We start from the raw sequence: 16,121 nt of genomic DNA, 5'->3' as shown, positions 1-16,121 counted from the left end.
ATTTATAAAAGACGAGTCTGGCATTACACAACATCTCTTTAATTAAGTACTTAGTATATTAAAAGTAAATTATTAATGTTATGTATATACCTCTTCACAATATCGTTATTTTCATCGGCAGCTGCGCCCTGCCATTTTTCAGTCTCGGCATCCATTTCAGAAGACATCATCTTCATTTCTAGACCAGACTTTGCGATTTTCGCTTGCTCGTCAGAATCCAGCCTAACTGCTTTCAGAGGCTTGCTGGTTGTCCCGTGTTTCTATGGATTAATTTGCATTATAACATTATGGACAAGATTGTGATCAGAACGATGATTTTATAGTTCTGCTAAGAAATAAAACTGTTTGACTCAGATTGTAATACCTAATTGTAATACCAAAATCTGTAACTGCGAACGGGTCGAAAGAAGCTTCAAAGTTCAAAAGGCTTAATTTGGTTTATAGTGATCAGGATGTGTAGATGAATGAGACGTGGTAATACCCCTGGCCTGGGCAGACTGCTGTACTGCTGCTTGTCGGGGCGGTCGTCGGTGAGGTCGAGCAGGTCGCGCGCCAGGCGGGCGGCGTCGCCCAGCAGCCACGCCCACATGTCCACGAACACGTCGAGGTTCTCGCGCGCCGCCGCGCTGCCCGGGTGCGCCGCCAGCGTGCGCGCAGCCGTCACCACTTGCGGACCGTATATCCTAAGGTTTATTTCGGCAAACTTTGCACTCACTTGCAGAGTCTCCGACAAAGCTATGTGCCTCAGTAATTTGCAAACCTGTTTATACAAACATTAACGTATTACTTCGAGATTACCGTAATAGTTACTTCGGGTTGCCGTTTCACAGGATTATGTTACTAACCCAAGCAAATATTTTTGTTTTTACCTCTATTATGTGATCTAATTGTTCATGGAGCCGGCTGGCTATATTGTGCAGTCTCTCTGATTCTCTCTCACCACAGGAACTAGCTGAAGATGAAAACATTAAGTTGCTTTATTTTATGCTCGATGAATTGTTTAGATTAAAAACTCAATTTAGAATTAAGCCATAACGATTAGTCGATTCTAGAAAAGCTGGACATGCAAATCTCTAAAATGTATATTGTTAGGACAATACTCTATACCTGGTTGTTTACCTATGTATGCAAGGTCGGAGGCGAGTCTCTTCGCTTCGTCAGCGAGGGGGGCGAGATCTCGCGCTTGATCGCGCGCCGCAGCGACCAGCGCGCGTTCAAGTTCCGACGCGGCGCTCGTCGCACCCGTGCACGCACTCTCCAGCGCCGTCGCAGTACCATTGGCACCTTGCTCTTCCTGAATCACGAAAACTTAATAAACTCTTTATACGACATGATCATTACAAATGACGGTGGTAGCTTACCAACGATACGGCGACCGCAACTAATCTTTCTAATTCGTAGGCTATTCTCTCGGCGAGCGCGAGTATTCTCTGTCGATGTTCGTGAGAGGTGTAGGCGGAGTCGGTGAAGTCGTGCGTGCGCTCGACGAGTGCTCGCAGCGTGGAGGCAAGCGAGCGCCGGCGCGTGATGTCTGCGCCGCCGCGCGCGCGCGCCGTGCGCACCTGCCCCGTGAGCCCGCGCAGCGCGCCCAGCGCCGTGCCCGCCTCCCATTGCGCGGCCTATATGTTCACTTTATTTTACTTTTAAACTAAACATATCGAACATTCCAAAATACTTGAAAATAGCTGATTCCTACCTTACCTACGCTTATCTAACACGGGACAACTAAATACCTAAGGTACACAAAATTTGTGAAAATTGTTAGCTTTGAAAAAGGTGAGTACAGTATTTGAGATATGAATGTTGATAATAAGGTTAAATAAAATAGTGCTATGTCATCTAAAAAGCAAAAGTAAACATCTATAACATTAATTGGGCTTCTAAATCTCATAACTTCTATCTTAGTTAAATAAGTACGTTTTATGCAGGCTTTACATAATTACTTACCACTGCAGTGTCTGTACTTACGTACCGAGTTTTAAACCTAATCGCAGAAAGTTAGTATACGTACCTACAATGTTAGTTAAGTAGCGGGAAGCTTAGCCAGGCCTCTATAGCTAAGCTGTTGGGAGCGTGATTGTTAGCAGAATTTGGTGACGAGTTCAAGTTTTAGTCTTTACAATCTATAAGTAACTACATTTATATAAATATAGGTGCATTACATAATAATAATTTACAGATCTGAATGCTTCCTCAAGTCCGAATTTAATAAGAACATTAATCCTGAAATACAAACAAGAACGAGCGTTTTTGGTACCAAACGACAATAGAGGACATCAGGACATTAATCATACAAAATCTGGAATAATATCTATTGTAAGTAAATAAGAACAAAAAAGAATAAAATAACTGGGTATTGAGTGTTAACAAAGTATGAGGAAGCAAATTGCATAGACAGATAACATAGTTAGGTACTAAAAATACAAATAATTTATAAAATATGATTAAAAATAAAGCATACAAGAGCAAGAGAATAATCTAGTGCTTATTATATACAATAACAATTAAATTCTTACATAAAAATGATAATGCACTCGACTACCTGCTTTCATTAAATTTATACCTGTTCATGACTATCCGAGAAAGGTTTCATCTACAAGAAAAGAAATAAAAGAATGTTTATGTTCGAAGAATACGCATCAGAAAGTGTCACAGGGTAGGTTACAGATATAGCAATCAGAGACATTAGCAATCTCGATCTCTAGAAAAAAAGTGGCGATATTTCCATGCTTTGCTGTGGCTGTCATATGCTGAAAGTAGATGTTATGTTACATTCTAGGCAGGTGCCCACATTTGAGAAAATGCTTACCTATTTGATCTATTTACAAACCTTAACCTTGTTAGGTACGTAGGGAACAAAATAACTGATTTCAAATATAACCTAAGTATACGTGACTCTCCTCAATATAAGCTTAGTGTATGAAAGCTACGCTGTAACTGTCCCAACGTGAATGCTGCAATTGGTAGCGGGAAATTCGAAATAAAATGTGGTTTTCGATGTTTTATCTAAGTTAACACTCGATATGATGTGTGATCTTATCGATCGCGGTAATTATTTACCTACCTCAAAACTAATTTTAATGTCCTTAATTAATATTAAAAGTTCATCCCCTAGGTAATATAAACACGCTACTAGTCGGAAACATTCATCTTAGATCGGATTTAAGGATTTTAAAGAATCAAGATAATCGGTGTAAGTATAGTTAAAAGAGGTAGGAGTAGGTAACTACATTTATTTTAATATTGTTGTGATAAAACATAAGTTAAACAATAAAATATAAGTGCGTGTAGTTTCGATAAACTATGTAGGTATACCTAAGTGATAAAAAATAGAGTCTTAAAAATGTACTATTGGACTTGAATATATTATATCAATACGTTAAATACTGTTAGTTATATACCTAAGCGGACATCTAGAGGAGACTGCCCATCGCGATAGCACGTCGATGTCTATCTGCAGATGTAGCCCAGCTAGCTTGATAGCCCATCGATATTGTCGTTTTTCAATTAGCTTTCTATTCGCTTATTGTAGGTCTCTCATAAGTGTTATAAATACAATATTTATACATGTGTATGTGTATTATATTAATAAGATTAAAGAAGAGACTCAGTTTCGAAAACTGCTTTGGTATTTATTTTATCGTTACAGTTGAAGAAATGGTTTAGGATACTTTCATAAACTTTTTAATGTTAGGGCAATGTAAAATATTTTTTTTTTAATATATTTGTGTTTTATCAAATTAAGCTGCAGCATTGTTTGAAGTGTTATTAAGACCGTATAAAGGTACAATATGTATAAAATGGGCAAATTGTCAGCGAAAATTAAAAATTGAAACGCCATTTTCTTGTTTGCTCACTGATGCAGTTTTAAATTGTTCTAATCTCCAATGTGTGTACAAGAGTATTATTACAAGATACAAATAATAGGGATTTACATTCGTAATCAGCTGGGCAAAGTTTATGGACAGTCCATGGTAGTTTGTACATATCTGTTCCGTAGTCCCGGAGTTGCGGGCTTGCGGAAGCCTCTCTAGTGTCTCATGTAGTATACGTACGACTAGGTACAAACGAGCCAGCGTTGTACTTGTATTATAGAACCACCATTACTAAGGAGAGCCATTTCGACTTCTTTTTTTGTAATATACATCTCTATTGTAGACATCACTTGTAGTCTCACGGGTAGTTTTGAACTTTTTTTCGTTTGTTTAGTTTATCTTTTTAAACTTCCACTTTTTCATCTTAACATGAATATTAAAAAAAAAAATTGTTAAAATCTTGACTTTACACAAACGAAGGTGCTTTCTATCTGTTCTACCAATATGATAAGTAGCATGTTCAGTGTTCACATTTTCTATTAATGTCGAACTTAAGTCCATATTTCAGTAAAATTATGTATGTGTTCTTATGAACATATTATACAATATATCCATATAATATAATGTGTGAGAGAAACAACAGTTTCCTATAACGTGTGCTGACTACACTCCGGAACGTGCTTAGTGGCGCGCGTCTCTCCGCTAAACTTGTTTAGACGATGACATGTACTAGTCGGCAAATGTTTGCACTTGTGGCGCCTTACCTAATGGTTTCTTGGCTTACATCGCTTCAAGCGTTATATTCCTATCATAAATAAAAAATGCAGCTCAAACTGTTCGCAATTTTTGCCGTTGCATTGCTGCCATGAAATTCAGATATTCAGAATTTTTACTGAAGCTTTTGTTCGTTTTCCATGTTCACAAAAAGCGGCAATCTGTGAAAATCTGTCAATTCTCTGTGAAAACCTTTCAAATACAGCATCCTTTTATTTTCCCATTTACATTTTGATCCTATAGTTGAAAGTATTTCTAGAATAGATCTCTTACAAAGAAAAAAGTTTTCAAATGAAGCTAAACTTGATTCCCAATTAAGTTGGCTTCAACGTCTTATTTTCTTAAGCGGAGTTTTGCATCCACAATGAGAATTTAACCCCGTAGATACCCGTTTCTATTGCAAACTCTTAAGTCAGTTACGACTTTTAAATTATTTAAATCTATTTTCATAAAGTGCAATCTAAGAAATATAATGTCAGAAGGCAAGAAATCAATAGGTTTTCGATGTTCTTATATACCTATATGTAGATTGATGTTGGGTGTTTGCATAAAGGAAGTTTATGTCTTGTAAAGGGATATGGGCTACTTACTTGGATCGGCCGGATAGGGAATAGCTCTGGGATATGGGACGGAATATAAGCTGTGTCCTTTAAACTGAATTTGTAGGTAGGCTGGTACCTAATTCTGGGTACCACTTTATACAAAAAGGTTATGTGGACATGGACAAATGTTAACATTGCGTGGCACCTACTCATTTGGCACCTGCCATTGTGGTACCTTTTTTATATAAATCTTCTAAGCTCATATAAAAACCGTCATCAGATGAATGGATTCAATCAACGATGGGTATTATCAAAAAGATTGAATGTTAACAGATTACTCACGGATAATTTGATTAAGCGATAATGTGTTGATGTAATCGTAAAACAAATGAATTCAAGTCCGATCATGCATTGGTGAATCGGACCGTTCCCGCAGGAATACATGACGGCGCCTATACGGCGTTTGTTGTCGCGTATTGTGAACATTATTTACTGCATCTATTGTTGTTAGCCCGGCGCCTGACTGTGCCACGCAATTTATGTCCTTACCTATACGTACTATTTTCACGAAGCTTTTCCGGCGTTTTATGGAGTTTCTATAGGATTTTTAAAGAATGGGTCGAATTTATTGTCAAAATTTTCAGTTTCATATGAGTTACCTTAACAATTTTTTAAATGAGGTATTTTGAACTCTTACAAAAATTATATAACATTATAGTAGTTAGGTATCACACAAAAAATATTAAGATTTTTTAGCAAAGTAAACTGCATATTTCAAGGCTGTCTAAGAGTAGGAGTGTGACATCAAACCTCATGGGATTGCTCCTCGTGTCCGGGCAGGCCGTCCCTCACGACGTAGTGGATGAGGTCCATGGCGCGTCGCATTTGACAGAACACCGTGTCACGGTTCTCCCGGGCCGACGCGCTCGTGGGGTGCCTCATACATGTCTGCCAACAAAGCACATTGGCTGAGCTCGAAGTTTGTTTGTTGTTTGTCATAAACGTCGTAAAGTAACTGTAGATTTTATGGAAATTCTGTTTGTTGACCCTAACTGTTATCATTAGCTGCACCTGTATGATTTATTTATATATTACATAGTATGATTTTCTAACCACCGAAGTGGTTTAACTAGTAATTTTATTTTGTTTGCAGAAAGTCAGACAATAATATTAAAAACTTCTTGAATTCGGTACTATCTACTAATTAAAATTTGATGATACTATAACTGTAATTAACTTAAATATTGAATATTTGAGAACTATAAAGGGTTCTCCTATTTAGACCTACTATTACTTCAAAAATAAATATAAATGTTGTGATTCTTTCGCGCCAACGCGCAGCTTGGGAGCCCCAGGCATGCCTGTCAAGAACAAATATTTAGCTATTCTGAAGACAAAACGACTGCGGTAGAAGCCTCGACTCTACTATGAATGAAGCCCCATCAGTTACTTGTGTGTCATAAAAGCGATAGTAAACCAGGGGCAGCAGCTTTTAGACCTTGTGAAAAGATGAGGCCGGACACTACTTTTTGAATTTGCACTGTGTGTTATAACGCTGAATATTTTAGGTAGGTACAAAAAGTGTAGCAATGAAATATATTTTCTTTGGTAAAACGGTTGCCATTTCATTCAGTTTAAGCAGTGTTCAACTTAAAAGCATCACGTAATTAAGCTGCCCACGCGGTGCTCTTGCCCAGTGCGGTTTTCACAATCTCTATCGAAGCTGCATTTGTATGCCGTTCACACAAACGTTTAGTGGCTAATAGCAGTAATGGTGAGTTGTCAGCCGCTTTGTGGCGGCCTACATTTTTGCGGTTGACTTTCCGCGAACAATATTATTGATCCAAATATGAAGTCAACAGTTTATGAACATAGTAGGAAAATATGCAACGTAGGTACAAACAAGTGAATAAGAGGAACCCCTTAGAATAGTTCACACTCAATATAAATTACTTTACGGAGTACCTGCACGATGACTGCGCTAAGTTCGTTCGTACATACTTGTGCCTCATAGTCATAGTTTGCGGAAGGCGTAGGAAACTGTGACATAGGTGGTGCAAACTTGTGTAGTTGCGAACGATTAAATTGTTCTAGAACTATTATTATAGCGAAATCTTGTACTGCAATGATGTCAAAATTTGAACTGTTGCGGACGCAGCACAGGAAAATAGTTGGAATCAGATCTTTATCAATGTGACACGTCTAATATAGAGCGATGGAAAAAATGAAGTCTTGTAAAATATGTCATGTGAATGGGTGGGGGAGGCTTCGGCGGCGTGCGGCACGCTCGACGCTCGCTCGGAAGCGCTGACAAATTGCTAGCTTTGCCATCACACAGCTGACTGCGATTGTTCACTCACCCTACTCATGACACACTTGACACTAGCAATATGTACCAGCTACATCCTCAAAAACTTGCATTTATACCGCCAGTAATAACTGTGCTGCGTTCAGTGAAGTACCACACTTTTCATAGTTAAAAGCCTTTGTAATATGAATAAGGTTAGTCAGACTAAATAAATAACACATAATTATCTAAATGACGGAGTCCATCTTAGCAGTTTATGATCAGTTTGCAAGTGACCTTCGACCAAGTAAGATCGTCTCTATAAAATGCCTCCTTCCAAACTTAAGTTGACAAGGTTCTTAAAATATTTTATTTCTTAAGTCTCCAGGCAATAAAAGTTTGTCCTAAGATACCTGCGATGGGAATTGGTACATTTTATCCCCTAGCTCTTTCTTGTGAAATGTAAAAGAATTTTATTCAATCAAGTCGAACCTAATGTTGGCAAACAGCAGGTTAAATTGAGGGTAAAAAAGCTGCTGCTTCATTCACCACCCAAAGGTAGACTGGTAGAAAAGTCACCCATTGTAAAACGCTGTTGTGTTGTCAAAGTGAACAACTTTGTTTGCTTTTCTTTCAAAAGTAACCAACTATGCCTCAGCTATGACTAACACTGCTTTTGTCACAACATCATTCTACAAATAATGAGACGTCCTCTCGACTGGCTCGGTGACTGTCGACGAAGTCAAGAGTCAGGCCATAATTTAGCAAAACATTGCAGATTGTGATTGGTATTGTCTTATACAGTTTAGACTACAAAATCGTATGAGAAATGAGCGTCCATAAACCTTTGTGTCACAAACAACGCAGTGTGGTCCCGAATTGGGTTTGGAACCTACATAATTGATAGGAGTAGCGGCGGCCAAGCGACAGGGCTAATTTACGCGAGCCACGGGACTCACCGGACACTCCGATTGAAAATTTATTACTGTCCAGTGGTGTTAAGAACATGCCCTTCATCAAGGTATTGTATTGTGGATTTTTAAGTCAATAATTGGAACTTTATAATTTTTAGATCTGGAATTCATGTTGTCACGGTAGCGAAGCGATAACTTAAAGCGGTTCAAACTGGATGTATAAAGCAGCGTCACTAATAATATATAATAATTAAGTGACTACGGCTCTGGAGCGGGCAATATTGTAATGAGCACTTTTGGCAAGTGGATTGCCTTGTACAATGTTATACATGTGAGTGCTCGGCAAATGATGGCCATCCGCTATGTACCCACAAACTGGCAGAGACTGATTGAATAACATTAACTACATGGTTTATACGAACATTTATATAGAAACAAACTGTAATAGAAACAGCAATTTTCGTTTGCAGGCTAGTTGAAAGTTTGCAGGAGTCCTGAATATTTCTGAATCTGTATTAAGATGAAAGGTGAACACAATGATAAAATAATTTTACGGTTAATAAGTTTGAATAAATTCACAAAAAACCTTGGAGGAGGTGAGTAGCATGAGGGTGGATCGTTCGAGGACGTTTCTTGCTGCCGCTACTTGTGCTCGTCTTCGCTCGTCGCGCAAGTCTGCTCGCCTCTCCGCGGTTAGCCTCGCTAGCTCCACCATGCCTCCGCCAAACTCCGTGAATGCACGAACGAACTCCGCGAAGTTCGACACCGACTCCAATCGGTCCAGGGAACGTGCCACCTGTCGCATACACAAACTATTATAAAAACGATGCACGCACCACACCTCTAAACCAGGAATTGTGCCACGCACGAACTCGGAACATTGCAGACGAACTACGGACCGCAAGGAGAAACTTCTCTCACAAACTTTCGTAATACTGTAATGGATACTTGCCACGTGGGATGTGAAACAGTTTAACCGCATTCTACACATTTCGTCCAGTGCACTGCTAAGACTGGCGGGATGTCGTATTTACAAATATTCGTACTTGTTGGTATTACCGTTCTCAGTAAATAGGTCAAGGCCTGACTTCGGAATTGAGGTACGTACAACGTTGATCTACGGCTCGGGTGGATGGCAGTTCTATATAACTTTGTCCATTAATCGCTTACCCTTGGATTAGAAAGGTAATGTAAATCTATCTATGTATAATTAGAAATAAAAAGTTATTCAGTGCGCGGATGGCACTGTGATTTAATCTATTTCACACTGTGATTTTATCATTTATTTGATTTACACAATATCCAAATGTTTTCCAAATGGTTTTTGCATGCTACAGATTTTAATTACTTTTATGGCATTTTTGTGGGTTCCAATGAAGACCAATGTTAGCAACGTGATTTTGGAGCTTTTGCAATGTTAAAGAAAACCTTATCCTTAGCCAGCAACAACTGTCGTACGACGACCATGTCTGCGAGGAGCAGCACCCTGGTGACGGCCGCCAGCAGCGCGCGCGCCGCCGACACCATGCCCGCGCCGTCTGCGCCCGCGCACACACGCTCGATTGCTCGACCTGCCAGGAACAAAATAAACATTATTGATTTCTGACACTTAGGTATGCGAATATTAGACATTTAAATAAAACTATTTTTCATCATCCTCCGAGCCTTTTCCCAATCATGTTGGGGTCGGCTTCCAGTCTAACCGGATTCAGCTGAGTACCAGTGCTTTACAAGAAGCGACTGCCTATCTGACCTCCTCAACCCAGTTACCCGGGCAACCCAATACCCCTTTGGTTAAATAAAACTATTTTTATGGATATATTATTGAAACCCGACGTTTCGGATCCTTTACAGCATCCACAGTCACCGGTAGACTGATATTTTATTGATACTTGATAGATAGATAGATAGATATATTCTTTATTATGCACACCAATTAAAAATCAACAAGAACAAACAAACATTTTGAAGTTGGTGACACAATGGGCGGTCTTATCGCTAAAAGCGATTTCTTACAGACAACCTTTGGATGGATTGTGACAAAAAGGAAATAACCATATCGCAGGTAGTTTTGGTGCACTATGTATATAAAATAATAATACCTAAAACAATAACAAATAAAATAATATATATATATATGTATATATAATAGATAGATATAACAGAAATATGTATATATATATGATATATATTTAAAGTTGCCAATTAAACTTGACAATAGTCTGCAACAGTATGGTATTATACCCAATTACAAATTGGAAAGGTAGTGTTTTTTTACCAGGTTCTTGAAGATTGCTAGAGATTGAGCCTGCCTTATTGTTACGGGCAACGCATTCCACAACCGCACAGCTTGAACGGAAAAAAGATTTATCAAAGAAGTTAGTGGAATGCATTGCCATCTCTAGCCTCAAATTCTGTGATGACCTTAGATATTTTGCATGTGCGTCATTAAGGAACTTAAAACGTTCTTTGAGATAGGACGGGTTTTTTGGATTGAACAAAATGTTGTACAGTAAAGACAGGATATGAGTATTCCGGCGAAGACGTATAGGAAGCCACTTGAGTTTTGAACGGAATTCAGAAATATGATCATATATGCGCAAGCCAAATATAAATCTAATACAAACATTTTGAAGTCGCTCAAGTTTATTAAGCTACTTGATGTTTTAGTTACACACAGCTACCCTACATTTTGTTGATTATTATTGACGATCCGATTCACGCAAAACAAGCTCAAATCCTTAGGACTGGCAGTTTTTGGGATTAAATAATATTAATATAATCGCGATAAAATCCGTAACAGTAGTTTTATTTAAATAAACATTATTATTTATTTTGAACTAGAAAGATTTTGAGCATAAATCTTCATAATGTTTTATGAACTTTTTCTACTGCTAATATAAATCCAGAACATCAAGAAACATTGCGGGTTGGCAACAAAACATCAAGAAACATTGCGGGTTGGCAACAAAAATAAATATGTATTCTAATGTTATACAAAATTATAGTTCGGCCATTCAGAGAATGCGTTCCTGACACGTCGCGATTGAACTGACGACGTAACTTTGCAATGGCGTTGCAGTTACGATAAAAATATTTTTGCTGGTTGTTTACCGTTTTAACAATTGAGGAGCATTAAAACAACATTATTATATCAATAATCAATGAATGTAGTTACGTCGTCAGTTCAATCGCGACGTGTCAGGAACGCATTCTCTGAATGGCCGAACTATAATTGTAAATGATTGGTAATCAGTTAACAACCTGAATCTCGTAACCGTAGCATGAATTTGAATATATTGAGGTGAGAAAGGATGCATCAGGTGTACTCTAACGTCGAATAATGACTTTCTGACGACCCGTGGCGGCGGGAAAATCTTGCAATTTCCTCAGACTAAGTATATGAAAACTATGCATTCCTAACTACTATACCTAACAAGTTAATGTAATTTTGCAGCCTTTTTATCGTCCCACTGCCTCCTCACAAGGAGAAGGATACCTAACATAATATTCTAATATACCTGAAATATGTACGTTCTTAAATGTTGAAAGTAAAGTTTTTATTTACGAAATAAGGTTGTAAGAAATATTCCTCTTTTTGTTTGGTAGATAAATATGTCTAATGGCATAAGTAAGAGTAATGCTTTAAGCACCCTTCCAAGACTCTATTATGTCTATTACATACATCTACTAAGTTCTTGGTTATTTATTCTACCAATTTTATTCAAACTGTTCTAATTTCTTAGTTGAAGTTACGTTTACATATAAAATACTCATTGCGTGTGATTCCAGTTAATGACTTTATTGATCAATGTCGTTACCTGCAATCAACAAAATACTCGCGTGCTTGTATTTACCACAGCTTTCAAATAACGGTTAATTGGTACCTATCAATATTTTTTTTGTATTTTTTTGTTTCGTAACATAGGTGGAATTTTTTAGATTTTTTTAGAACCGTAGTGGAGAATTATAACTTTTGCAGGATTTGCTACGAGTCCCAGTAAAGCAGTCCTGTACAATAGACAACCCAATTTGACGATAACAGGCAGTAGCTTTTTTATTGATATGTGTTAACCTTTACGGTTATGTACCGTGATTACGATACGCAACCGGTATCGCTTCACAAAGCAATGGCGTACTAATTAGCAGTGTTGTACGTTCGTACAGTATTGTATTGTGTACTACACAGTCACAAAACGCAGGTGCTCCATTGTTGTTTTTAATGAGCAATTTGCTTAATATATTAGTATTTAGTGCTTTCAGTGTAGCAATTTAGCCCCGCTGTTACAGCGGCCGCATAATTTACTGTTTTGTACCGGGATTAAAATGTTCGCGTAAACTGAAACTGAGGAACTTGCAGGATTAAATGACAGTTTAATTTTAGTGCATGAATTGACAATATGATAACTCACAGTAGTACTTTACTAGAAGTCGTTTATCATATAGAGAAGGCACTAGCAATCCTCGCGTAACATGTTCGAGAGAAATATTTTCTTACTCAAAGAGTAAATCAAGGAACGTAATGGAATGTAAGGTAGATGAAGGCGGGTGAAATAAAGTGCAATCAAACGTGTACGTGTTTTGGTTGGGAGGGCGGAGAGCGTTATTGTCGACCCGAGGCCGGACCGTCCGACACTACGTATACATGGGTCTAGACGAGTAATGAAGGTGCCACCCCCACTGGATTATCCGAAAACCTTACACCCTGCCCGACGAACAAATCGCCCATATTATTGCAACTGAGATCCGACTCTATTTCAAAAAGCAATAGCCCGAGATTATTTTCACTGATTGTGTATTCTTTATTGTAAGCTAAGGTATTGATTCAGGTCCAACATTGTATAGATACAGCTTATCTTTCAGTTTAAAGGATAAATATAGGAATGTAAATATATAGGTAATAAATATGCATGCATTTACTTCCTAGTGTATAAGTATAAGTGAAAATATTAATTTTACGTTACGTTTAATAAAATATACAGATTCTGTAACTAATGTACTACGCGAGACCATTCGTAGACCCCTGTGCTACGAAACGCTACGCTTGGCTACGCAGTGTAAAAAACATTTGCATCTTTTTTTAACTATATGAACTGAAATAAAACTGTGTTGCATTTTATGCCCGCGTTTTTTGTGGCAGAAGAAATGTCTTTTGCGGTCAACGTAACCCAACCGCGTCACGAGCGCTCGGTTCGGTTAGTGTACCAATATCGGAAAACGATATTCACACCTAAATGTAGACATTAACATTTGCAGAAAAACCGGTTACAGAGAGAATCTCGTTCGAAATTCACAAATCCTACGAAAATCGCTCACGGTCGATTGGAGCGGCAATCGGTCTTAAATGAGATTAATAAAGGGTCCCCTAATGTGGCTTGGAGAGATTCGTGCACATCCTACAATTTATTAAGTCTTTGACACTTTTATGCTTAAGTTCCACGTGCCCGATTCTATTTGGGTCGGGCGCGTCGCTTTAAATACAACCGGCATAAAATAAAAATAAAGCCCTTTTGCTGTCAGGCGAAGGTTGTGAGTTTAATTCGATTCACCAGAATGTTTGTCCCTAATGTGTATTATGTACGTAAAAATATATTGCGGTATTATTTAATTACAATTAAAAGTCATATTTTCAAACGGAAATTATTTTCTTTTATTCATAGGCATAGGTTGATATTGTCCGCACGTTTATAATTAAGCGACTTTTGTGTGAAAAAACTTCTAAGATACGACGTTCAAATCATAGGTAAGTATTATCGTAGTCAAACATATAATAATATTAAGTGCTCCTTTTTGTCTTACCTACTCTATGTATCGCTAAGCCAGTACAAAAGTAATTATATTCCGCATAATTCTTCAAATGGCTGCTGTAATTAACATTCCGAGTAAAAAATACTATTTTTCTATGAAATATAAAGTGCACGTTCGCCGCCCTAGCATCGATTAAACGTATTGGTCATCGGCAATAGGGCACCACTGTTATAGGTCACCAGCTCACGCCCTGAGTACTAAGTAAAGTTCGAACTACTGAGTAAACTCTTTACAACTAAGTCCCACAACTTTTGTGGGTACGCCAAGCTCCATATACACAGATACCCTGTTAGATGGATCTATACGTAAAATAGAACTAAAAAACGTAACTTTTTCCCGCACTGTGGATGGAAGCCGACCAAAAGCTACGTTTACAATTTATTGTTATATGTATACAAAAAGTGCGAAATACCCTCATGTAATTTGAACTGGCAGAATTTAACACTAAAACACCGCTGTTAGACCTAGCTTTGTTTACCAGTTAAACCAACCCCACGGTTGGTTGTGATTTTTAGCGTGCTATATTGGCACGCGAGGTTTGTCCAATGGGTGCAGACTTAATTGCGTGTCAACATGCCGCTTATTGTTAAATTGACCGCCGCCTGGCGAACGGGTTAGCTGATAACTCTCCCGAGTATAACTATTAACACGATAACTTTGCATGTTCTGACTAGCGAGTTGGAACACTATTAAGTAGTTAAACAATGTTCGTAATCTGTTTATTAAATCGTTTGTATTGTTTGTGTACAAAAGATAAGATTTAATGTTCATTTTAATTTGAAAATGAAATAAGAAGGGCACAGCTGCATCTCTGAGAGGCTTTGCCTATTGATTGAAAAAGTTGTTCATTCGGTAGAGTAGCAATTTGGGAAGTGGGGTAAATTGTTGCCTAAACCAGCAGATGGATGAAACTAGAAGCGTGGTGTGAATAATAGCTGGCTGTGTGAACCTTGGCTGTCTCTCACATACGTTTGATAGGTACGTACGGTTTTTACGCTTTAAGTCAAAATAGGTCTCTATGTTTCTTTTTCGATTCTTGGTCAAAGAAAAAAATCCTGAGCTACACACTAGCTGCAATTAGAGCAGATTACGGTACGGGTAAGGTATAATACCACGTTACAGCGAATGTTCCTCTAACGGAGTGTTGTAAGCCCCAAGCTCTTTACCTACTATCTTCAACGATTATAACTACGTTGAGTCCAATTAGAGGGTATAACCATGTAGTAAAATAATTAGTTTAGCAACTAGGTTGTACTTATTTCCAGGAAAAAAGTTTGCAGAAAATTCTGTTAAGAATTATTTTTCTGAACGCCTATTCATTAATATTGTTATTACTTAGGGAATAGCAGGTGTATGACATAGGTATTATGTTACTGAAAATTCTAGATACTTATATTAGAAATGAGAAAAATTTTCGGTTTGGGTGCTTCTCCTTCAATCATGCTTTAACGACTGAACGTATACGACTACATAAAAGTTATTATTTTGGATATGTTCTTTTTGTTTCTTCTCTCGGGAAAGAGAGTTTAAGATCAGTGAGCAAGGGGGACATTAAATCGAGAATGTAGATGAGAGTGTTGAAGATGTTAAAAATTTTCGGGTGATACGGCAGGTATTTAGGACGGTAGCTTTTTGAAGCATGTGAAGTGTGTAAGCAGGCATGTGGAGGGTGTTAAGGTTTTGCTGGAGTTATTAAAAGTTGTTATTAGTCTATTAACAAGTCTAAGGTTACCTTCATGAACTGAATGATATTTTTAGATGTTGAATTCTCTTCTTTGGATAGTAATGAAGTGTTTGTTCCTGATTAGTGTTCAAAGAAGCCATTACATGCATTGTTCAGTGAGCAATCAGCACGGCCCTACCGTCACGCTGGCTTTCCAGCCAGTTTGTTATTTAAAGCAGTGACATTTATGCCGATAGTCTATAGTTTTATATATACCTACTCTATTGGCCCAAAACGTTTCTATTAAATATATATTTT

General features: G+C 37.9%; 1 protein-coding gene across 2 annotated transcripts in view; it reads right to left on the bottom strand.

Moving 5' to 3' along the window:
• The window catches only part of LOC124645685 (alpha-catulin), a 70,447-nt gene that overhangs the window by 2,607 nt on the left and 51,719 nt on the right, over positions 1-16,121 (bottom strand). For both annotated transcript variants that reach the window (XM_047185544.1, XM_047185537.1), the window contains exons 3-10: positions 9,761-9,903; positions 8,919-9,128; positions 5,942-6,079; positions 1,362-1,619; positions 1,108-1,294; positions 870-952; positions 482-760; positions 91-260 (exon numbers count right to left, since the gene is read on the bottom strand). In XM_047185544.1, the coding sequence (XP_047041500.1) occupies positions 91-260; positions 482-760; positions 870-952; positions 1,108-1,294; positions 1,362-1,619; positions 5,942-6,079; positions 8,919-9,128; positions 9,761-9,903 (1,468 nt within the window). The remainder of the gene's footprint in view (positions 1-90; positions 261-481; positions 761-869; positions 953-1,107; positions 1,295-1,361; positions 1,620-5,941; positions 6,080-8,918; positions 9,129-9,760; positions 9,904-16,121) is intronic.

The sequence above is a fragment of the Helicoverpa zea genome, chromosome 1, assembly GCF_022581195.2.
Source record: "Helicoverpa zea isolate HzStark_Cry1AcR chromosome 1, ilHelZeax1.1, whole genome shotgun sequence".
Taxonomy (NCBI): domain Eukaryota; kingdom Metazoa; phylum Arthropoda; class Insecta; order Lepidoptera; family Noctuidae; genus Helicoverpa; species Helicoverpa zea.
The sequence above is the reverse complement of the archived record's forward strand: the minus strand, read 5'-3'. Positions and strand labels throughout refer to the sequence as shown.